The 24,374-nt window shown below is 46.9% G+C and overlaps 2 protein-coding genes and 1 long non-coding RNA gene across 4 annotated transcripts in view; 1 reads left to right on the forward strand and 2 right to left on the reverse strand.

Annotated features, from left to right (window-relative positions):
- Positions 1–2,246: 2,246 nt before the first annotated feature.
- On the forward strand, positions 2,247–8,828 carry FABP1 (fatty acid binding protein 1). The gene is made up of 4 exons (XM_081884515.1): positions 2,247–2,392; positions 3,417–3,589; positions 5,463–5,555; positions 8,713–8,828. The coding sequence occupies exons 1-4, from the start codon at positions 2,326–2,328 to the stop codon at positions 8,761–8,763; spliced, it is 384 nt and encodes a 127-aa protein (XP_081740641.1). The 5' UTR covers positions 2,247–2,325; the 3' UTR covers positions 8,764–8,828.
- Positions 8,829–10,485: 1,657 nt separating this feature from the next.
- Positions 10,486–24,374, reverse strand: part of SMYD1 (SET and MYND domain containing 1) — a 45,852-nt gene continuing 31,963 nt past the window's right edge. The window contains exons 4-10 of one of the 2 annotated variants that reach the window (XM_081884182.1): positions 23,593–23,723; positions 20,694–20,732; positions 16,577–16,769; positions 15,325–15,417; positions 13,912–14,075; positions 12,283–12,451; positions 10,486–10,902 (exon numbers count right to left, since the gene is read on the reverse strand). In XM_081884182.1, coding sequence (XP_081740308.1) covers positions 10,744–10,902; positions 12,283–12,451; positions 13,912–14,075; positions 15,325–15,417; positions 16,577–16,769; positions 20,694–20,732; positions 23,593–23,723 — 948 coding nt within the window. In that variant the 3' untranslated portion in view covers positions 10,486–10,743. The remainder of the gene's footprint in view (positions 10,903–12,282; positions 12,452–13,911; positions 14,076–15,324; positions 15,418–16,576; positions 16,770–20,693; positions 20,733–23,592; positions 23,724–24,374) is intronic. The other variant, XM_081884183.1, reaches the window with a different exon arrangement.
- Positions 18,007–20,684, reverse strand: LOC309354401. The gene is made up of 2 exons (XR_014162261.1): positions 18,760–20,684; positions 18,007–18,582 (listed from the first exon to the last, which is right to left on the reverse strand). It is a non-coding gene; the product is annotated as an uncharacterized lncRNA (long non-coding RNA).

The raw sequence follows: 24,374 nt of genomic DNA on the forward strand, positions 1-24,374 counted from the left end.
CCATGACTGGACCTAATGATCAGGGGTCCCTTTACCTTTACAGTGGGAAGGTAAATGGCGTTTCCATGCGCTCTGGTTTCCGTCAAGGTGTCCCATTGCGCCAGAAGTGGTTTAGTCCTGCTGGCCACATGACCCGGAAAGCTGTCTGTGGACAAACACTGGCTCCCTTGGCCTGAAAGCGAGATGAGCGCTGCAACCCCATAGTCGCCTTTGACTGGACTTAACCGTCCAGGGGTCCTTTCCCTTTACTGTACAGTAAGGAAATGGCTTCAAATGGAATATGGCTGGAAGGGACGGAACTCAATTGCAGTGTATCAGAGGTGATCTGGCCATTCCTGCACTGCTTTTCTGAAAGACGCCTGACCTCTTTTTCCGCATACATAACCTGCTCTACTTATCTATCTTTACCTTTTAATGAGTTGCCACCAAGCAGAGCTTCAGGGAAGATTAAGGAGAAAGAGGAAATGGTTCTAGGAGGGTAGAAACTAGAAGCTGGGTTTCCTTAGGTCCATGGCAGTGACTAGAGAAAATTATTTTTAAAGTATGTGACTGTTTGTTCTGGTGATACACGTTGCTCTGTTGCAAACCACATTGTGCAACAGATCGAAGAAGACGGACAATTTTGCTTCTTTGGCTGAGAGGATTCTTAGAGCAGATGTACACCACATACGTACAGTGATTTGACAATTATTTATTCTCAACAAATCTAGGAATTTACAATTCTGTAGGTGGGGAGCAGGGCTTATGGACCTGTAACAGATAATTCCTAGCACCCCTACCAAATCACTAATTCCAGGATTCAAATAGTATGAAATGCAATGAAACAAATAGTATCAAATAAAATGAAAGCCATGCAGCTAAACTACTATAAAAATGGCAGACATAATCACAGCAGGGCAAATGATTGCTTGACTTTACCTTCATACCAGTATGGCTCAGTTTAAGGCAGCAGACCAATTAAAAGTCTGCTCTAGAGAAAAATTCCAGCATCAGTGTTAATACTGATGAATTAATTTGAAATTTATTGTGTATTGTTGTAAACAAAAATTGCCCCTTTCCCTTATGGGGTATCCAAGAGCCCATATAGTGTAGGAATGAGAGTTGAAAACTTCCCTTCAATATAGAGTCCTTACATAGGTTCCCTATTGGTAGGAGAAAATAACAGAGGCCAACCAGAGAATATTGAGAAGCAAAGCAGCTAGTAAGCCTGATCTTTATTGATCTGTTGCAACAGGGTGCTCCCCTCACATACAGGAGAGTAAGAGGAACCCCGAAAAATGGCGTGCAAGGCCTTATAAAGACTTTTGAAATTGCCACCCTGTAGATCAAGACCACCCCTCAGATACATCATACCTACATCACAGAAATTTAAATGTTGTTTTTCTCTTGTCCTTGTTTATCTCCTGTCTGGCAGGTTACTTGATTGGATTTCCTGGGTAGCCTGTCCAGTCTTTTGTAATGATAAATGCTTAGTTCCTGGGCCAGTTCACAGGCTCACACCCTATTCAAACAGACATATCCTTAAGACAGGATTTGTGAAGGAAAAGACAATGGGGAGGCTTTTCCATTTTGACCTTGCAGAGAAAAGATTTGGTCAGTTTAAGAATCAAAATGGTTCCAGGTTGGCCTTCCTGTGCTGATCTATGTACGTGCTTGGTTGGTACACTTATGAGCATTACCATATATCTAAGACCATAAAATTCCTATTACAGTATTATGTGTTTTCATTTTGCATTTTCATGTTGCGAACCATCCTGGGTTCTACGGATGAAGGGCAATATATAATAGTAGTAGTAGTAGTAGTAGTAGTAGTAGTAGTGACCCAGTGGAAAAACACTATGGGTGATAGCCAATTTAGCTGCATTCAAAGCGGACCCAGAGAAATCAATGGAAAGTTCATTGACCAGTGAGTTTGAGTTTACTTGTAATGCTTATTGCAGCAATTTCCTCCTTAAACTTTCAATCTTTCGCAAGCATTTCCAACATTTGTAGTACTGCTACAGAATGCAGATTGATCTTCAATGTCACTTGCATATTTTTGCCCTAACTTTTTACAGATGTTTCTTATTATATATGCATTCCGTCTGCAGAAAACAGAGGCTTTCTGACACGGCAAGTGCAACTTGTCAATTACACTTCGCTCAGGTGATTTAGTGATATTGCCTATCACTTCGGTACAAAGTTGACGCTTCAGCAAAAGGGGGAAGGCGTGAAATCACTTAACCTCTGACCAAGTTTCAAGGCAAGGGCGGGTTATAAAAGGAAGAGCCGGTTTCCGAAGGAGCTGCCTTCTCTTCTCTTCTCTCCAAAGAACGCATCGCCATTATGAGCTTCAACGGAAAGTTTGAACTCCAAACTCATGAGAATTTTGAGCCCTTCATGAAAGCCATTGGTAAGCTGGTCAAATGAGATGGTTAACTTGCTTGTGCTCCCTGCCTCGCCCTTGTCTTCATTTTTGTCTTTTAAAAAGGGATTTGAAATCCAACAGTAAGCAGTAAAGAATGAAAAAAAAAATGTTATGGTGCTTTTGTCTCAAATGTAATTGGATTTTTATGATCACGTGTTGTCCTTTTTATATACCTTACTTTCCTGCTGGTATTAAAATGAACGCACATGTCTTTCGGTCTCATGCAGAGCATAGTGGCAATAACCTGCCTTAAAATTTGTGGCAATCTGCATGCCACAAAAGCAGAATTAACCTGATGTACTATCCAATTCTAAGCCTTGAAGAGGTTGTGTATGATAGTGTAGTAGCTAAGCGTATTTTCAAAAAGGAGGGTTGTAGCACGTCTCACCTCAGTCAGATTTCTAATGTGAATATAAAATCTACATTCTCCCAGAGTGCTCACTTTGCATTACAAAAATGTATCTCCATAGCTTTTTCTTACATTTGAACAACCACCTGAAAGACTCAAACAATGCAATCCTATCTGTGTGACTTAGAAGTGATTGGTATTGTGATCCAAAATACCTAAGTGGGCATAGGATTGCAACCTTCATGTGGAAATGTTCTGAGAGTTTGAGAGCTGTGAAGTCCCCACCCCATTTCTATTATTATTATTATTATTATTATTATTATTATTATTATTATTATTATTATTTTATTTTCAGTTTATATACTGTCCTTTATCAAAAGATCTCGGGGCCATAGGGTTATTTAATGATCTCGGGTTAAGTACTTAATTTGTCCTGGAGGTCCGTTCTTAACCTGAAACTGTTCTTAACCTGAAGCACCACTTTAGCTAATGGGGCCTCCCACTGCTGCCGCCGCACGATTTCTGTTCTCATCCTGAAGCAAAGTTCTTAACCTGAAGCACTATCTCTGGGTTAGCAGAGTCTGTAACCTGAAGCGTATGTAACCTGAGGTACCACTGTATTACGTCATTTGATATGACTGTTGATTTCCTTCTGCCCAGGCCTTTCCGATGAGCTGATTGAAAAGGGCAAGGACCTCAAAAGCATCTCTGAAATTGTTCAGAATGGCAAGAAGTTCAAGGTCACCGTGACAACCGGAAGCAAGGTGTTGACTAACGAGTTTACCATCGGAGAGGAGGCTGAGCTGCAGACGCCAACAGGAGAGAGGGTCAAGGTAGAGTCTCTTCCATTTACCTATGGCAGGAATGGGGAACTCACAGCCCTCCAGATCTTTCTGAATGACAGTTCCCATTGGCCAGGCTTGCTGTGGCTGATGGGAGTTGTAGTTCATCAATGTCTGGGGGAATCAAAGTTTCCCCACACCTGATACAGGGCTGCCATCTTTGAACAGGAAGCTAGTTTCCAATGAGAACAATCAGATCCCACCTACAACCGTACGCAAACTCTATCTTCCCCATATCCTATGGCTACCAGATTTTTTTCAATGACTCCGGGGACACTTTTTTTTTGAAGCTGAGTAGCAACAGGGAGTCAGTACAGTAGTACCTTGGGTTAAGTACTTAATTCGTTCTGGAGGTCTGTTCTTAACCTGAAACTGTTCTTAACCTGAAGCACCACTTTAACTAATGGGGCCTCCTGCTGCTGCCGGAGCACAATTTCTGTTCTCATCCTGAAGCAAAGTTCTTAACTCGAGGTACTATTTCTGGGTTAGAGGAGTCTGTAATCTGAAGCGTCTGTAACCTGAAGCGTATGTAACCCGAGGTACCACTGTAGTGGTGATGGTGAGGCAAAAGACCCTGGGCCCAAGCACACATGCATCTTCTATAAAGGTGCAAAGCCCTTCTTTCACACCCTGTGAAACATAAATGTGCAGAGTTTTTAAAAAACTGGGCAATGGCCGGCCGCCCGCAACTCCCGAGACTCCCCCAATCAGTCAAAACAAAGGGGGAAGGGGGCAGGAGATCGCACTAGACACATAATATACACACAAGACACATCATATGGGGACTTCTGGTGAGGAAAAATGGCGGGCGCCAGGGCATTGAGCAGCTCCTGAAGCCAGCCAGAGCCAACTGTGCTACCAGGCTGGCTCTGGGCTGCTGGGGCTGCCACTGCCATGTTTCCCAGGGACAGATTTGCAAATCTGGGGACATTCCAGGGATGGAATTTGTCCGGGGACAGATTTGCAAATCCAGGGACAGTCCCCAGGAACCGGCGACGTCTGGTAACCCTATCAATATACAGCAGCCTCAAAAGAAATATTATGAAGCAGGCAAAAGCATTTTTTTTTCTCCAGGGAATGTATGTGGGAAGACCACATTCTTTGATCATATACACGCATATTTCTCACTTAATAAAAACAGAGAGGTGTAACAGATTTCACACAGCCATACTGACACATTGCCATAGATCAGTGTTTCCCAAACTTGGGTCTCCAGCTGGTTTTCCTCCCCCTCCAAAACAATTTATTAAATTTTTCACAATTATAACAAATACAAGATAACAAAATAGAAAAACAGAAACAGAAAAAATACCAAAGAGAAAACAATACAATACTAAAAAAAAACAGAACCAAAACCACAGGAATAAAAAAGTAATCTTAATCCCATATCCCTTGAAAACCCAATTTTGTTTACATTGTTAATTGACTTCCTCAAATCCCTCCCTTCTGAATTTCCTTGCATCTGCATGTAACAGCTTTCCAATATCATTCTTAAACAAAAAATATTTCCATCTTATTCACTTTTCTTACTGTTCTAAATCCCATTTATTTAATTAAATCCTAATTTAATCCGAGGCCTATTTGGTACTTTCAAGTGACTTCTAATTATTTATATTTCCAGCTGTTTTTGGGCTGCAATTCCCATCATCCCTGGCTGGTCAGGGATAATGGGAATCGTAATCCAAAAACAGCTGGAGACCAAGTTTGGGGCAAACTGCCATAGATCATAATAAAAAGGCAAGCTTACTGGGCACCTCTTAAATGTGTGAAGGAAAACTTGGGCTTATGAACATGTTGACAAGGTACATGAAAATGTCAGTGCTTGAACTGGAACCCAGTCTCATCTGCTTTTCTTCTCCCACAGGCCGTTGTTCAAATGGAAGGAGACAACAAGATGGTTGTGAATCTGAAGGGCATCAAGTCTGTCACTGAAATAAACGGGGACACCATCACTAATGTAAGTCCACCTAGAATGGGGATGTCAAACTTGAGGCCTCCATTACAGACCACCACTACAATATTTTACCCTAACTGCTCCATTTTCAGAGGGCCTTGGAAGTTAAGGCCTCTAGTACAGGAGGAGACAATTTAGTGTCCTCCAAATGTTGTTGAACAACTCCCATCAGTCCCAGCTGTCATGGACTGGGAGAGGAACCAGCTGGAGAACGACCAAGAGAAGAAGACTCAGAGCCCAGTGAGTGGTGGTGGGACAACAATGAGTAGTCAGAGGGAGAAGAGGAGGTGGCAGAAGCTGAAAAGGTTACAGCGCTTAGAGAGGTGGGAGAGTCAGTGGCTGTGCTGGGCCCAGGGGTTAACCCAAGCAATACGGTCCAGGTCCGGTCCCAAATCCAAGGGTTCCACGAGGAGTCAGTCCGACAGGGGCAAGGCAGGAAACCAGGCAAGGTCGGGCGCAGGGTCTCAGGCAGGTTCTAGCAAACAGCAAAGTTGCTCCCGCAACCTGGGGCGGGGTCCAACAGACTTTTCTCTTTGTCGGGGTAACGGCCGGTCCTGATCCCCCAGTGACTCACCTCCCTGTCTTGCCCAAAGATGAGCACTCCTTCTGCGAGTACTCAGGTCTCTCCTTCTCTCAGACCTTAGTCTCTGCAGCTCGGGAGACATTGGTGGGTTACTAGACCCAGAGGCTGCCTCAGCCTCTCCTGACCCAACTGGTAGTGGAGCAGCTGTAAGTGATGGCCCAGCTGAAGGCAATGAGGTCATCCCCACATCTGGAGCCAGGGCAGGCTCAGGCCCCTGACTTGGCCCAGCTGGTGCTTGTTGCAGGGAGATCTGTGCAGACTGGGGCTCTTCAGAATCAGGCCCCAGACTTGGTTCCGATGCCGCCTGAGGCAAAGGATCCGGTGCGGACTGAGACTTCTCTGGCTCCAAGTCCGAGCCCGAGTCCCAGGCCATCACAGTGGCACAGATAAGTCCAGAACCAGAAGCAGAAACTGAAGAAGGCAAAGAGAGAGGAAGGAGGCCAAGATGCAGAGTTGAGTTAGGAGAGTGAAGAGTCATGGATGTCTCCCCCTCCTGCTGTGACAAGCTCCCCTCCCTCTTCTCTCCCAGAACCAGAAGAGGCATGAAAAGGGCGGAGAAGTGGTTGGCTGAACGCAGATGCAGTCTCTGATAGCTTGGGGAAAACCCTGGAGAGGAGGGGACTTAAGACAGCTGTGGGAAAATGGGGACTTTCAGTCTTCAACTGCTTCATGCGGGCAAGACCTGCCAGAGAAGATTTACTGTGTTCTTTGGGCCTGATTCTGAAGAGCCCCAGTCTGCACAGGTCCCCCTGCAACAAGCACCAGCTGGGCCAAGTCAGCCAAGTTTGCAGTGCAGAGATTGTGTTTTTGCTAATAACTCCCAACTCTGTTGTGATTTACTGACGGCTTGCTCTTTGACACCAGCCAACATAGCTATTGATGGGAGTTGTAGTTCCACAATATCTGGGGTCCACCACATAGGCTACCCTGCACCAGAGTATCAAAGGATTTAGCATGTTCCTCATATCCATACTTTTTTCAGTTTCAATGCATTGGGTGGTTTGGTTTCAAATTCAGGTAGAATGTAAATATTTTAATGTATGGCAGGGGGCCACAGCCTTTGGGTCATCTGCTAAGTGGAGAATTATAATAATAATTTATTATTTATACCCCGCCCATCTGGCTGGGTTTCCCCAGCCACTCTGGGCTGCTTCCAACAGATTATTAAAATGCAATAGTCTATTAAACATGAAAAGCTTCCCTAAACAGGGCTGCCTTCAGGTGTCTTCTAAAAGTCTGGTAGTTGTTTTTCTCTTTGACATCTGGTGGGAGGGCGTTCCACAGGGCAGGTGCCACTACCAAGAAGGCCCTCTGCCTGGTTCCCTGTAACTTGGCTTCTCCCAGTGAGGGAACCGCCAGAAGGCCCTCAGCGCTGGACCTCAGTGTCTGGGCAGAATGATGGGGGTTAAGACACTCCTTCAGTTAGACTGGACCGAGATCGTTTAGGACTTTAAAGGTCATCCTGTTTTACACTCCTGGTGCAGGTGTTTAAGAGAACAGCATCCCATCCCATGAACAAATCAAGTATTAGTCATTTTTGGGAAGGCTAACTTGAAGTTTGAGGTCATCCTGAAAAAGATTTCTCATGGTATTAATGTACATTATTTGAGTAGGAGGCAAAATCCCCTTACTGGTTTTTTATGCCTATATTGATTACATTTTTATTTGCTAGGGGTTTTCAAAAAAGCAATGATTCTAGACTGGTTTACAAAATCTGGGTCAGATAACAGGGTGTCAGGCATTGGTTGCAGACAATATATCAGTGATTGTTACCTTATTATAATTGGTGCTACCGATTAGAAATGGGAGTAATATTTTGGGGGACCCATATATACCAAATGTGCAGTAGGCTCAAGACTCTGGGTTCAAGGTTTGCTTGCATCATGTATCAGTAGCTATTGGGGAACAAGGGTGCAGGGAAATTCAATTCAGTTTGCATGTCTAGGCAAACCGACCTAATTCAAGCCTTTCCGTAAGCAATCCATGAACCGGAACACGGTCATTCTGTGAAATTCACGCTCCTCTGAATTTAGCAATGCAGATTTGCAGCCAGGTAATAAGTACAAACAGGACGCGGGTGGCGCTGTGGGTAAAACCTCAGCGCCTAGGGCTTGCCAATCGCATGGTCGGTGGTTCGAATCCCCGCGGCGGGGTGAGCTCCCGTTGTTCGGTCCCAGCTCCTGCCCACCTAGTAGTTCGAAAGCACCCCTAAGTGCAAGTAGATAAATAGGTACCGCTTTATAGCGGGAAGGTAAACGACGTTTCCGTGTGCTGCGCTGGTGCCGGTTCGCCGGAGCAGCTTCGTCACGCTGGCCACGTGACCCGGAAGTGTCTCCGGACAGCGCTGGCCCCCGGCCTCTTAAGTGAGATGGGCGCACAACCCTAGAGTCGGACACGACTGGCCCGTACGGGCAGGGGTACCTTTACCTTAATAAGTACAAACATGGATATGCTGCCCTGATCTCTTTTGGGAGAAAGGGCAGGGTATCAATGAAAACATTTTTTTAAAAAAAAAAAGAAATTAAGTATAAAATGTTGATGATTATAACTCTTGTTTTTTTTTCCTTTCCTGTCTAGACACTGAGCATGGGTGACATTCAATACAAGAGGATCAGCAAAAGAATCTAGATAACTCAGGCATTTCTATACTTTTACTGTGTAAAAGTAGAACAATAAAGTGAAATGTATGCAAACGCCTCTTCGTCGCTGTCATTATTGGTCTACGGAAGACAGCTATCAAAGACAAGAGCGCCCAGAGCAGCAGTTAGGGCCAGGTTGTGTCTCTCTCCCAACTTAACAGGATTTATTATACGGTTGCCATATGTCTGGAATTTTCTGGACATATAGGAATACTGCAGCCGCAAACAGCATCCGCTCGGAAATCGGCTAACGTCTGAAAAACTCCAGACATATGGCAGTCCATGGCAGCAGTGTCGTTTTTGCCTATTTCCCTCAGAAGTAGCTCAAAAACGCCCAATTTCTTCGGTCAAAGCTTAAAAAACAAAAAACAAAGCTTGCCAACCTTTCTGTCTGGATTTTTCGCATTTTGTAATATGGCAACCCTAATCTCCTAATATTTTATGATTCATGCTTGCTGCTTTGTGAGTGGAAGGGATCAGTAGAGACCTTTGGGTTTCACCCATAAGCAGTGGCATAGCGTGGGTTGTCAGCACCCGGGTCAAGGCAAGTAATTTGCGCCCCCTAACCCGGTAGGGGCAGAGAGCTGCGAGTGCGAGTGCGCCCCCCAGATGTTGCGCCCGGTGCGGCTGGCCCCCACTGCACCCCCCATGCTACGCCACTGCCCATAAGGCCTTCAAACACCCATAAGGTCATGGGAAAAGCTGGAAAGCTTTGCTAGGACAGACATTCAGTCAGAAAAAGGAAGGCGCTAAGTGGAAATAAATGCTGCTTTAACTAAGAATCCTCAGATTTGTTATCTTCTGAAAAGCTAAGTCAGGGGTCAGCGACATGAGGCCCATGGGCCGGAAGCAGCTCGCGGAGGCCGTTTAACCGGCCCACAAGCCGCCCCAGAACCGAGCCGCCAATTCAGCGAGTCCCAGAGTGCTGCGTTAAACCTGCATTAAACTGTGTGGGGACTCTTTTCCGTGGCTCCGGAAATCACTTTTCCGCATGCACCGAAACCGAAAATCGCTTCTGTGCTGGCACAATTTTCGGCGTCTGGGCATGTGCAGAAGTGATTTCCGGCGCCCATGGAGGATCTCCACCCGAGTGATCTGGCCCAGGCAAGGTAAACCTTGTCAACCCCTGACCTAAGCTAAATTGGTATGCCGGGTGCCATTAGCCCTAGTGCAAATGTAGGGTGGTGCTTGGGACACAATGGGATGCGGGTGGCGCTGTGGGTTAAACCACAGAGCCTAGGGCTTGCCTATCAGAAGGTCAGTGGTTCGAATCCCCACAATGGGGTGAGCTCCTGTTGCTCAGTCCCTGCTCCTGCCAACCTAGCAGTTCGAAAGCACGTCAAAGTGCAAGTAGATAAATAGGTACCACTCCGGCGGGAAGGTATATGGCGTTTCCGTGCGCTGCTCTGGTTCGCCAGAAGCGGCTTAGTCATGCTGCCCACGTGACCCAGAGGCTGTACGCCAGCTCCCTCGGCCAATAAAGCGAGATGAGTGCCGCAACCCCAGAGTCGGCCACGACTGGACCTAATGGTCAGGGGTCCCTTTACCTTACTTGGGACACACTTAAGGCAACATCTTAGCACTCAAATGCTTTTTAAGGAATAATATAAATGTAACCTCCATCTGAGAAGGATGTACAAACTGTGGCAAAGTGATGTTCTTCCATAAGTAAGCCAAACACAAGTGAATGAAACAAGTGTTGAAGCCACATGTGTCATAATAACTTTATTGATCATTGAAATGAGTGAATGTAGGCTTTGACTCCTCCTGTGAAATGTTTCTAACTCAACATGCTGGGCATGTAGAAAAAGCATGTCTCTCTGGTGCTGTCCTCAGGAGAGCCGGACATTCAGAACCAGACCCCCCACTTTCCTTGGCACTCTCTTCCTGTTCAGAACCAAAATGGCTGATTTTGCACCAGCTGTCGGGATTCAGCAAGACACCTCCAGGCCGGCCGACAATCCCATTCTTATTTCTTCTGGAAGATGCCAGGCGAAATCTCATTGGCGGCGGGCTCAGGCATGACCTGGATTGTTTGGTTCTGTAGAGCTGCCTCTCGCATCTTGTAGTACATAAACTCATTCTCTTGGAACATGCGCAGCTCCATCTCCGACTGAACGCGCATGGCCTGAAAGGATGGAGACAAAGCGATACACAGCTAATTTCTTGAGAGTCTGCTTCCAATGTGTGAGGAAGCCCTCATCCCTGAAACCCAGTTTCCATCGCAAACTGCTAACCTTTTGCCTTGTCATACTACACATTGCGCATCCTCTGTGCAAAAACAAGTTTTTTAAAAATCTGCCGTCTGCATTTCATTATGATAATCTTCCATAATTTACGTTGCTTCTCCTAGTCATACAGCAAGCAGTTGCTCTTAGGGGTTATGTGAACTAACAAAGGCCAATGTAACTCTCATTTAGCCCCTACTCTGTGGCTTCTGATGTTTCATAAAGTCCACACATTTTTAAGTGTTGTCAGGGAACTGCCATCGGAGCTAGAGGCCGAGGCAAGGCTCCAAAGCGATGCCGGAGAAGGGCCCAGCAGGGAGAGAGGGAGCTCATCGGCTGGGGAAGGAAATCAGCGTAACACCAGGGATAAAGGGGGGCAGATGGGGGAATCGGCGAGGGGGCTCCTGGACTCCTCGCCGGAGACCAGTGGGGAGAGCACGGGTCCTCCACTGCCCACACCCTCCCTGCGCAGAAGACTTCCGCGCAGGGAGAGAAGGAGGAGACTTGGCGTCAAAGAACTTCTTTGCTGGAAGAGGTTCAAGAAACGCCCACAGACGGATTCTGCCAGCGACTGAAACAGCCACGAAGTGAAGGGCTGTCCAGACAGAAAAGGTTTAACCAGGCAACCTAGCCAGGAGTGGCAGCAACTTATGCACAAGCAACCCCTATAACCATTACAAGTGTCATTGTCTTGACACCTAGAAACATGCTCTTCTATTCAAGTTGAGATCCCACTGCTCAGGCTACAGACAGAGCATTTAGTGGGCAGTGTTAGAAACTCAGATATGCAAGCTAGGTGCCAAATGGCTGCTTAAATCAGGGTTGCAGTTGCCATAATGGAATGCCTAGTTGCCATTTTGGGGGGCCAGACGACTCAAAAGTCGTATTTTTCAGTATGAGTTTTTTGGTTCCTGCAATTCATTCTGGCTGTGCAGGTAAAATATAGAGGATATAATTCTACAGGAGGTGTTGCCAGTGTGTTAAAACAGTCAAGACCTGTTAGGTTTCCAAGGGGTTGCTCAAGAGCAAACAGGCAAATACCTGCCTGCTCGGGGTGTGAAGCCTTGCTTTTGCTGCAAAAATAAACTTTATCTGTCCGGAGCGCCACTCTCCCAAGGTTGACTCATTCACTGGCAGAATCCGTGAGTGGGCAGGGCTTAAACTTCCCACAGTTTCAGGTTAAGAAAGGACCTCCGGAACGAATCAAGTTTGTAACTAGAGGTACCACTGTACGTTCAAGCAAACCTGCCTGGAGCCTCACAATACCACGAGTTACTTACCTCCAAATCTTTGGTAATTGGGTGGGTGGAGCCATGGGTCACCAGAAGAATAGCGTAGGCTTTGCAAATCATCCCATGGCCCGCTTCAATGAGGCCAGCATGCCACTGAGTCACTCCAGCTCTCATGAGGGCCATCCCCAGCTGTGCGTTGTTTGGGTGGTAGAGTTTCCTAGGGGAAATACAAGAGGAAGCCACTTGACATTTGCAAGTCAGTGTTGGGGCATATATGTTGCTTCTTGCCTGGGTTTCCAGCTTGTTGGAGATGTGGTGATTTGCTTCATGGGAGGGCTCAGTCCAAAGAAGGAGGTTTGACTCCATTCTTCCTTCCACCAATGACTACAGCCTCCATAATGGATGGAAAGTTATGCTAGGTCTCTGGGACTACACAACCATTGCTGCTGTGCCTTTGGGCCATGTCTTGGAAGCTGTGATGTTGAATGGTTGGAGGCGCAAGCTGAATGGATGGAAGTGAACATACAAACTTAAGGTGGGGTAAACAGTTATGGGAGGGTGAAAGCCTGGAGCCCCTTGGGATCCTGCCAATATAATTTCACAGATCTTTGGAATGCATAAAAATAATTTATTATTTATACCCCACCCATCTGGCTGGGTTTCCCCGGGCACCTTCCAACAAAACACAAAAATACAATAACCTATTAAACATTAAAAGCTTCCCTAAACAGGGCTAGCTTCAGATGTCTTCTAAAACCTTGGTAGTTATTTTTCTCTTTGAGCTCTGGTGGGAGGGCGTTCCACAGGGTGGGTGCCACTACCGAGAAGGCCCTCTGCCTGGTTCCCTGTAACTTGGCTTCTCGCAGTGACGGAATCGCCAGAAGGCCCTCGGCGCTGGACCTCAGTGTCCAGGCAGAATGATGGGGGTGGAGACGCTCTTTCAGGCCATTTAGGGCTTTAAAGGTCAGCACCAACACTTTGAATTGTGCTCGGAAATGTACAGGACAGGACAAGCAGTTAGACAAGCAGAGACATCACCTTGCCGACCAAGGTCCATATAGTAAAAGCTATCGTTTTCCCAGTAGTGATGTATGGAAGTGAGAGCTGGACCATAAAGAAGGCTGATCGCCGAAGAATTGATGCTTTTGAATTATGGTGCTGGAGGAGACTCTTGAGAGTCCCATGGACTGCAAGAAGATCCAACCTCTCCATTCTGAAGGAAATCAGCCCTGAGTGCTCACTGGAAGGACAGATCGTGAAGCTGAGGCTCCAAGACTTTGGCCACCTCATGAGAAGAGAAGACTCTCTAGAAAAGACCCTGATGTTGGGAAAGATGGAGGGCACAAGGAGAAGGGGATGACAGAGGACAAGATGGTGGGACAGTGTTCTCGAAGCTACCAACATGAGTTTGACCAAACTGCAGGAGGCAGTGGAAGACAGGAGTGCCTGGCGTGCTCTGGTCCATGGGGTCACGAAGAGTCGGACACGACTAAACAACAACATTGTTACAGAAAGGTGAGTTGGCTTGCAGTCAGCATCATGTTTCATTTTGGAAAACTGTTTCAAAATCATTTTTATTTGTTGGATTTTTATTGCGGCTGTACTCTGCTACAATATTCGGTAGCTTTTAGCAGCCTAGAGATATTCCAAAGAAATGAATAAAATGGATATACATACATGTAACCATCCACCATTCGTTTTGAATAACCAGCTGCCTCGTCGAAGAGCTGGAGGTAAGAGAGAACTTCTGACATGATGCTGAGAATCCGGAGTAGGTAAAGGTTTGTGTCTCCCAGCACTGGGTCCTGCCTGTCCAGACATTCTCGACACAGCTTTACAACCTAGGACAAACCACACAGAGAAAGGAACATCGTAAAAGAGGTACACTTGTGGCAGAACAAATCTGCCTCTGCAGTGCATAGTTCTGAAGACATGATGTTTTACAAGGGAGTTGGGACATATACGACCGGTTTCGGTAACCGCTTAACACACATATCCAAAATGGTATTTTGTTTCCCAAGAAGATAGCTATTCCTTTCCTGTACAGTTGTCATTGTCAACTAGCACACTATCATGTTTGGGGAATGGGATGTTTGGTGTTTTGGGGGAAGGGTAGTACCACTGGTGGGGGACACACCATGCTCCTTCTGGGGTAGCACTCAACCCTCACACTAAAAGTCCGAGGTACTCATTAAACAAATTCCTGGAGTATGTGGTACCCAGAAGAGGACACCACTTAACCACCTGAGTTGGATGATAATCATCATCATCATCAAGACCAGGCTCAGGGCGGCTAACATCAGGTATAAAAACCATTAATTAAAATACAACTTAAAAACAGGATTAAAATACAACTTAAAATGCAGCCTCATTTCAGTGGAAGCCCAGATCAAAAACTGTTTGGGCGGAGAATACGTCAAATCTTCACCAAGGCCAACTATCCAGACTGGTCCTATGTGGGCCAGATAAAAAGCCAGGGAAGTCCCCAAATAGGAGTTCCATCACAGAAAGAAAAGGAAAGGGGATCAGGCTGATTCCAAGCCAAAGGCCAAGCAGAACAACTCTGTCTTACAGGCCCTGCGGAATGAAATCAGATCCCGCAGGGCCCTGGTCTCATGAGACAGAGCGTTCCACCAGGCCGGGGCCAGTGTTGAAAAGGCCCTGGCTCTGGTTGAGGCTATTCTGACTTCCTTAGGGCCCGGGACCTCTAGAGTGTTGCTATTTATGGACCTTAAGGTCCTCCGCAGGGCATACCAGGAGAGGCGGTCCCATAGGTACAAGGTTCCTAGGGGGATGCATCCTTTCAGGTAAGAAAGGACCTGGGCTGTTTAGGGCTTTATACACAAATGGTAAAACCTTAAACTTTGCCTGGCAGCTAAATATTTCTGTTAAGGGAAGGAGCTATTTTCATGTGTTCTATCATTGTTCTTCCCAATCACTCAGAGCCTTCTTTTGGGCAGGCAAATGGAGATCATGAAAATAATATTCTCCCACCATGTCCCTAGCTATCAAATAATGTAGATGTGAGATGTAATTGTCTGGGTTTCCTCAACGCATTAATAAGCAGAGGACCAGCCTTCTGCGACTCACTTGGTGGTATATCCCTTCTGTGCGAGCCTCGTCAATCTTGTCCAGGGTTTCCTTGGAGAACTGGATGACGTCCTTCACCAGTTCCTTGGATGGCTGCAAGAGGCAAGGGAAAACGATTCAAATGTGTGTCTTAGGTCTTCCTGTCAGACTATTCCAAAAGTGCCCAGCTGGCAACCCAATTATCCTTTCATTAGCAAAACTCCAGGATCAATTACATTCCTGATTGTGTACACCAGCCAGAGCTCAGAAATTCATTTTATACTAATATGATAATAATTTATTATTTATACCCCGCCCATCTGGCCGGGCTTCCCCAGCCACCCTGGGCGGCTTCCAACAAAATATTAAAATACAGTAATAAATCGAACGTTAAAAGCTTCCCTAAACGGGGCTGCCTTCAGATGTCTTCTAAATGTCTGGTGGTTGTTGTTCTCTTTGACATCTGGTGGGAGGGTGTTCCACTGGGAGGGCGCCACTACCGAAAAGGCCCTCTGCCTGGTTCCCTCTAACCTCACTTCTCGCAGTGAGGGAACCGCCAGAAGGCCCTCGGTGCTGGACCTCAGTGCAGTGGCGTAGCGTGGGGGGTGCAGGGGGGGCCGGCCGCACCGGGCGCAACATCTGGGGGTTAGGGTTAGTGGGCGTAAATCCACGGGTAAGGGGGCGCAAATCCACGGGTTAGGGGGCGCAAATCCATGGGTTAGGGGGTGCAAATTACTTGCCTTGCCCCGGGTGCTGACAACCCACGCTACGCCACTGCCTCAGTGTCCTGGTAGAAAGATGGGGGTGGAGATGCTCCTTCAGATATACTGGACCGAGGCCGTTTAGGGCTTTAAAGGTCAGCACCAACACTTTGAATTGTACTCAGAAATGTACTTGGAGCCAATGTAGGTCTTTCAAGACCGGTGTTATGTGGTCTTGGCAGCCACCCCCAGTCACCAGTCTAGCTACCGCATTCTGGATTAGTTGTAGTTTCCGGGTCACCTTCAAAGGTAGCCCCACGTAGAGCGCATTGCGGTAGTCCAAGTACAGGGTACCTCAGGTTAAGTACTTATTTTGTGCTTAAACTGAAGCACCACTTTAGCTAATGGGGCCCCTGCTGTCGCCACACCACCGGAGCACGATTTCTGTTCTCATCCTGAAGCAAAGTTCTTAACCCGAGGTACTATTTCTGGGTTAGCGGAGCCTGTAACCTGAAGCGTATGTTACCTGAGGTACCACTGTAGAAGGAACTAGTTCAAGTTCAGTCACATACCTTTTCATTCCCCTCTTTCACAGCCGCCATCAGGTCGTCTTTGATTCCTTTTTGGCAATGCTCACAGGTGCAGTCAAAATAATACTGCTTCTTCAGCTGCTGCTTTCTGTCTTCACTAACATTGAGGAAATCTACATAGGAAACAGTCAGCTCTTCCCCGACGGAGATCTTACCCAGAGCACGCAGCTCGATCCTGGTGTCAACAAGCAAAGAGACAGCGCCAAATAAACACCAGGGATTTGTCTGTATAGCTTTCCAGTAATAAAGATATCAGGAGTGACCCACCACCACCCACGATGCCTAGGACGAAAGGATTACTTCCCAGAGCTGTGCATCCCTTCCACACAACCAAAACCCTGTACCAAGGTAACACAAATACTGCATGAAGGAAGGCTGTATTTGGCTACCTGCATAAAAGGTAAAGGTACCCCTGACCGTTAGGTACAGTCATAGACGACTCTGGGGCTGTGGCGCTCATCTCGCTCTATAGGCCGAGGGAGCCGGTGTTTGTCCACAAACAGCTTCCGGGTCATGGCCAGCAGGACTAAGCCACTTCGGCGAACCAGAGCAGCGCATGGAAACACAGTTTACCTTCCCGCCGGAGTGGTACCTATTTATCTACTTGCACTTGACGTGCTTTTGAACTGCTAGGTGGGCAGGAGCAGGGACCGAGCAACAGGAGCTCACCCCGTCGTGGGGATTCGAACCGCCACCCTGTTGATCGACAAGTCCTAGGCTCTGTGGTTTAACCCACAGCTCCACCCGCGTCATTTCAATAGGTCTGCTTAAATAGGCTTTGGGACTCCCCAGATTGCAGAATTGTGTCAATTTTTTTCAGCCGCAATTCTTCTAAGCATGTTGCATGTAAAGATCTTTCAGTTTTCCCCACCATTCCCCTTAATTTCCAGAGGGGTAGCCGTGTTAGTCTGTTGCCACAAATAAAGAGTCTTTGGCAAGTTAAAGACCGACACATTTATTCTGGCAATTTTATTAATGTGGGATAGAGACCACAAAAGCTTATGCCGTGGTAAATGTGCTAGACTTTCAACCACAAGTGTTGTTTAATTTTTTAAAAAGTCATTTATTTTAGGCATATAGCTCAGGAAGGCCTGCACAAAGTTCCCTGACCAGGTCCATAGCTGTTTATTTCAACAGTGCTACCCCATAACAGTTCATTAGGACCCTAGATTTGTTCGGGGAAATGAAGAATACATATCTACGAGTGCTTGCTCATTGGCTGCAGGGCCAAGGAACTGGTAGACTTCCAGATGTTGAATGCCAACTCCCATCAGTCTTAGACAGCCTAGCTAATGGTCAAGGATGATGGCATTCCGCAACACTGATTTACAGGGACCAATAGCAAACATCTGCCACAGTGCACTCAAATTCAATCACAACTTTTCAACTGAAAGCACCACTCTCTTTTTAAAAAAGGATGTTCCTTTACATGCCACATTAACCATGTTCATAATTAGAGACACACAGGTTTAAAAAGACAACAATGTGTTAGTTGTGGAGTCTTAAGTTTCAAGCATGCAACATCGCCCAACAAAGGCCTTTTAAAAATTTTTACAATCAGCTATTCTATCTAGAGACATGCAAGCAACCGTTTCCCTTGTAAACCACTGGAGTTTTGACACCCATGACCCAAGGTGAGCCAATCAACTCGGGCAGCTGTGGGGCACTCCTTGGACTCATGACCTGCCACCTCCTTGGTAGCGCCCCCCACGGGCAAATAAGAGGCACTTCTGGTCTCCTCCCATCCTTAGGCATAACTGAGAGCAGGATCCTCCCCACCGCCCACCACCAACAGCCTTGGATTCCCACTTCAACCATCTGGTAAGATTGATTTGATTCCCCTGCTTGTCCCCAGTGCAGAACTTCACCCATCCCTTCTTCCCTGGTGGGGGTTCCATTTTGTGGTTCCGAAATGTCTTGGACCGGCCCTGACCACCAGAAATGCTTGGAATAACCCTTACAGTTTTCGCAGCCCCCAAATCTCTCCCCTCATTGCAGTGGCGTAGCGTGGGTTGTCAGCACCCGGGGCAAGGCAAGTAATTTGTGCCCCCTAACCCATGGATTTGCGCCCCCTAACCCGTGGATTTGTGCCCCCTAACCCTAACCCCCAGATGTTGCGCCCGGTGTGGCCGGCCCCCCCTGCACCCCCCACGCTACGCCACTGCCTCATTGCAAAGGGAGGAGGTAACCGGTAGCAGGAGGTTGATGTGCTTGCTTCCACACTCCAAAGCACGTGGACCAGCCTGCCCAGAGGACTTCGCCCTTCTAAGCATGTATTTTTAAGTTCCTTGTAATTGATTGAGCACACGATCTCTTGCCAGTCATTCCCTCCCTCTTCACCAAGGTAAAGGTAAAGGGACCCCTGACTGTTAAGTCCAGTCGCAAACGACTCTGGGGTTGCGGCGCTCATCTTGCTTTACAGGCCGAGGGAGTCGGCGTTTGTCCATAGACAGCTTCCGGGTCATGTGTCCAGCATGACTAAACTGCTTCTGGCGAACCAGAGCAGCGCACGGAAACGCCATTTACCTTCCCGCCAGAGCGGTACCTATTTATCTACTTGTACTTTGAGGTGCTTTCGAACTGCTAGGTTGGCAGGAGATGGGAGCTCACCCCGTTGTGGGGATTCGAACCGCCGACCTTCTGATTGGCAAGCCCTTCTTCACTGAGGTACTTAGGTTTATTAATTTTTGTTATCATTACAAAGGGAGCCAGTGGCAAGGGTGAGCACACCAGAAAATTGTAATATGAAATGAATGGCAAAGGATTAAAAGAAGAAGATCACACATTGATTTCAATAGGGAGAGTTCACCAGGTGTCAAGGAAGGAGTCAGGGACAGGTCAGCAATAGCCCCCAAGGTGTCAATGAAGTTAAATCTTTATTCAAAGAAACAAAACAGCTCAAGGCTCGTGAGCACAGCCTGTAGCTTTTGCCCCAGTGAAGAAGCTGCAAGGACTGTAGATCTTCTCCTTTCTACAGCACCCCAAATCTCCTCCTTTCCCAAGCACCCTGAGGCTCCTTTGCCTTCTCTCTCTTCACTCTTCCTCTCCATCCCTCTCTATGTTCTGGGAGACAAGGTGGAGAGGAGCTGGACAATGTAGCAGGAGGAGACACCCTCACTTCTTCAGCACCCTGCCCTCTTCCTCCCCAGCCTCTGCTTCTGCCTCGGAGTCTGAACTGCGCTCTGCCACAGCCTCTTCCTGTTCACTAAGCCCTGTTGCCTCTTCATCTTCCGACATCTCCTCCTCCCAATCTGCTCCCTCTGATCATTCATCCCTGTCCCACCACCAATCCCCCGTCTCTGAGCTTTCCCCAGCTGGTTCCTTCCACCGTTCCTCTGCATCTAGCCGGTCCAAGACACCATGTGCTCAACTCTCTCCCATTGAAATGAATGAAATTTAGCATTTATTGTGTTATTAAGTTAATACGTAAAATTAGACATATTTTTTTTAAGTACTTAACTTTGGCTGGATTGTCCCCATGGGATCTACATCTACTCATTCCCACATGAAGAAAGAGGATCCACCAAGAGGGCTGATCTTTGCTTGGAAGACCTCAGCCGAAACAGGTGTCGCCTTGCGGGCTAGAACTAGCTAAACTGATAAACACCTGCGGCTTTTGCCATTTTAATCGCTTTTAAGGTTTTGTAATTCTAAACAGGGGCCTGAAAGTGTTTGTCAATGCAGCCAAAATCAGAGTATCAGACAATGCCACGTTATTTGCTCTTGTAATAAAAGATCTACTGGATCTACTACGGTTACCATCGTTAGAAATTCTCATGCTATCATTGCCAATGAAAGAATTGGAGAGAAAAATAAATTGGAGCAGGCATTAAGAGGTATGGGGGAAGTTTGTCAGAGGAGAGAGGGAATTATTGTCATAATGACTACTTTTTTAAAGAAAGACTCTACAAATGCAGGGATTACAAAATGAAGGGTTGGGTTTAGTGGGACTTTGCATAGAGGTGGTAGAGAGAGTAAAAACAAAGTCATCTTTGTAACTTGGTTATTACTGCCTGTGGGACTTTGGGGTCGGTACGGGGGAGTGTTCGAGCGGGATAGCAGTGAAAGGGGGAATATTATGGTATCAAGGTCAACCCACCTCATCTGGGTGTGGAACATTGATCTTACAGCCTGATGACTGAAAGAAAAAAACAGACACCTGCAGTTTGACAGAGGTAAACACGCTAAAAAAAGAAAGAAAGAAAAGCAAATGGAATCCATACATTTAGTACATTAAATGCTAGCTTACAGCTTTTGAGGGCCAATGTGGAGATCAGAGGCAGCAGTGAAGGTAGCATATTAAATTGCAAGTTGGAGTCCTAAGCCACAACACTCTCCTCCATGACTTTACAAAGCTATCAGCAGGAGACGGAATTGCCACCCCTTTCCTGCAGCCTTCAAATGGGCATAGCTGTCGACTTACAGATTGGAAAATAAGGGACCAGCAGCCTCGAAAATAAGGGATCAGCAGCCAAAATAAGGGATTTTAGTCAACCAGCTGAAGTACGAAGTTAAAAGGGACCAGGTAATTTTGGAGAGCAGCGCCGGTTTTTAGCCCTTCGTTTCCAGAGGTTGCTGCTCAAGACACCAGCCGAGGAAACACTGCAATTAAATAACTACAAGCAGCAACCACTTTTCACGCACAACGAAGTCTAAGCTACGAAGATGCTGCTGCAGTTCTGTATCTTTTCTCTCGTGCTCCATCTGCAGCTCTCAGTTCCATCAGGCGGGGTGGGAGGAGGGGGGAAATAGCGCCCAAAGTAAACCCGCAGATCTATGCTAGTCTACCACTACAAATCTATGGGAGAAGCGCTTGCGGTCCTTCCTCCGCTTTCCCCCTCTATGGTTAGCCCTTGGAACACCTGCCGCCTCCTCCTCTCTCTGAACTGCTTTCTCTATAGTTGCCCCCGCTCTTCTCTCAAGGCTCCTCAGCAATTCATAGGCTGCCCATCTCATCCGGGTTCTTCGGCGGCGCAGCTGCAGTACGGCCTAGCAGCGGCAGTGGCAGTGGCGGTGGGCAGAGGGGAGGCCCCAGGCAGAGACGCTCAGTTCGGCGGCCGCGAGGAGGATGGCGGCAGAAGGGCCCGAGGCTCCCGCCAGTCCCAGCGGGGAGGGGCTCCCAGGGGCTGAGGCTGGTGAGAGGAGGCTGGAGGGGGGCAGGCCGGGCAGCCAAGCAACACAGTTGGAGCCTCCCTCCTCCCTGACTTGCAGGGAGGGAAGGAGAGGAGCTGCTTCCTTTGAAATTTAAGGGACATCATCAATAAGGGACAGCAGCAGGACACGGCGCTGGGATAAGGGAGTTTCCCACCAAATAAGGGACGGTTGACAGCTATGCAAATGGGCTCTAAAGACTTTTCATTCCGTCAGGCTCTTAATGGATTTTATCAGTGGCCCTCCCTATATGTTTTGTACAATTGAATGTGCTTTTCATATTTGTGCCGTTAAACTGCCTGACTGAGAGCTCTCAAGACCCATTTGGAAGCTTCCTTCCTCTCAATCGACAAAGAACCATTTGAAATCTCATGGGGGGGAGCAGCCGCGAGGGAGCCATTGGGACTGGAGAAACTACAGACAGAGGAACGATTACACACTTCTTCACTCCCAATTGCCCCTGCTCAACACAGGGGGAATCTAGACACTTATTTAAAACATTGCTTTTTAAAATAACGGTTTCCAAAAAATATATTGACTTTGTCATAGCTCGCCATCGCCATCTAGTGTCACATTTTTATAATGCACTTTGCAACACACTTTAAACATTTATTTGCAAGCTGTATAGCCAAGTCCACAGTTTTTCTTTCTCTTTAAAAAACTGAACAGGCTGCTAATGGATTGTTTCATAACAACTATTTGAGTGTTTACTTAGGTCTTCGAAAGCTCAGCATAGGATCTGTGCCTTGATGCTACTTGGTGGATGATCTCTCTTACTTTGGGGGAAGGTTTTTTTTAAAATAAATTTGCTGTTTGGGAAGAACCAACAATACTGTGATGGCAAAGATGAGATGAATTCCCTAGCCCAGCAACTTCCCATGCACTAGTTGGTATCAGATCTGTCCTGTGACTTACATTTTCCTGTTTCTGTTCTGTTCAAACTGTGATAGGCTTTTGTTGCAATATTTTAGTCTGACTGTTTTGAAACTTCTCTAATAGGATAAAATGTAAAAAAAGAAGTTGTTGTAGATCAGACTGTTGGTATAAACCATCTCCTTCCTTATGGCACCGCTTATCCACCAGGCAGATAAATGCATAGTTTCTGTTACAAGCTTTTGGTTTTGGAGGAAAGATATTTCAGCTATGCCTTTAACTACAGCTGCAGATTCTTTAAAATCCAGGCTGGTGCCACCTGTCTGCTTTTAGGGCGGGGGGGGGGGTGAAGAGGAGCTTCCATCTTGCAAAGCTATGCAGTTTGCATGACAACAAGCCTGCAGAACCACAAATGCATGCACAAAGTTGCTTAATCGTGTTAGAAAAGAACCGAAAAGGATTTGGATGGGGAAATATGCCGATGTGTTGAAGACCAACATTTGGCAGCTTCATTCTGGTGTTCGCTTAAACTTCACACGTTATCCATTTCCCCTAACTTATCTTCAAGACCCAAGACTGTTCTGCAGGGTTGTCAAAATCACACATTCTGAGCACAGCCCTTAGCAATTTTCTCGGCGCAAACCCCACCGATATACTAATGCTCACATACAGCTCCCAATCATTTTAGTGGGACTTGCAGAGGAGAACCTTCCAACGGGCTGTGGAAATTTGCCATTTTCCAATGCGTTTTCTCCCCACCGCCCCAAGAACTGATAGGATCTTTATCAGTGACTAGGTCCCAATGAAATGTTAGAAGCCAACAGAAAGGCTCACAAGAATGTATTTTCATGCAGCTCCAAAACACGAATCCACAGAGCCAGGCAACCTCTCAGCTCAGAGTAGATTAATTTTCTGGAAAACGTGATCTTAACCCCTTAGTTTCTCATATCGATGCACAGAAGGAGATGACTTACTTGCCATTGTTAAAGATGACCGTGCAGTTGGGCCAACAGTCATGGTTCACCAGGCAAAGGTTTGGGAAGATACCCACACCAACTGCCTGCAGTCCCCGTTGATCACTCAGAGTGAAGCCATTGCAGTTTATCTATTCCGCAAAACAGAAGAGCAAGACAGATTAGGGGATCTGTGGATCTCCAGAACAGGAGCAGCCAAGTTCTGTATTCTCAGGACTATTTCCTGGATGGTTTTTGAAAGGTAAAGATAAAGGTATCCCTGACCATTAGGTCCATTCGTGGATGACTCTGGGGTTGCGGTGCTCATCTCGCTTTATTGGCTGGGGGAGCCGGCATACAGCTTCTGGGTCATGTGGCCAGCATGACTAAGCCGCTTCTGGTAACCAGAGCAGCGCACGGAAATGCGCTTCTGGCACAACAGAACACCGAAACCAGAGCAGCGCATGGAAACGTCGTTTATCTTCCCGCTGGAGTGGTACCTATTTATCTACTTGCACTTTGACGTGCTTTCGAACTGCTAGGTTGGCAGGAGCAGGGACCGAGCAAGGGGAGCTCACCCCATCGTGGGGATTCGAACCACCGACCTTCTGATCGGCAAGTCCCAGGCTCTGTGGTTTAACCCACAGCGCCACCCACGTCCCTTTTGAGAGGTAGGACAGAAGTATTTTGCCATGCAACCCCAAAGCATAGCAAAGGACAAGGTCTGCAACAAAATCTCCAAGTAGCCAGTGCTATTCCTACTCAGAGGAGACCCACTGAAATGAATGGGCATGACTAACTTA

Source organism: Podarcis melisellensis (assembly GCF_964234715.1).
Source record: "Podarcis melisellensis genome assembly, chromosome: 13".
Classification (NCBI taxonomy): domain Eukaryota; kingdom Metazoa; phylum Chordata; class Lepidosauria; order Squamata; family Lacertidae; genus Podarcis; species Podarcis melisellensis.

Bases quoted from the DNA above. Each gene is read 5' to 3' on its own strand.
- FABP1 (XM_081884515.1), top strand. From the start codon at position 2,326: ATGAGCTTCAACGGAAAGTTTGAACTCCAAACTCATGAGAATTTTGAG. The intron at 2,393-3,416 runs GTAAGCTGGTCA...CCTTCTGCCCAG, and splicing joins GCCCTTCATGAAAGCCATTG to GCCTTTCCGATGAGCTGATT. The intron at 3,590-5,462 runs GTAGAGTCTCTT...CTTCTCCCACAG, and splicing joins CAACAGGAGAGAGGGTCAAG to GCCGTTGTTCAAATGGAAGG.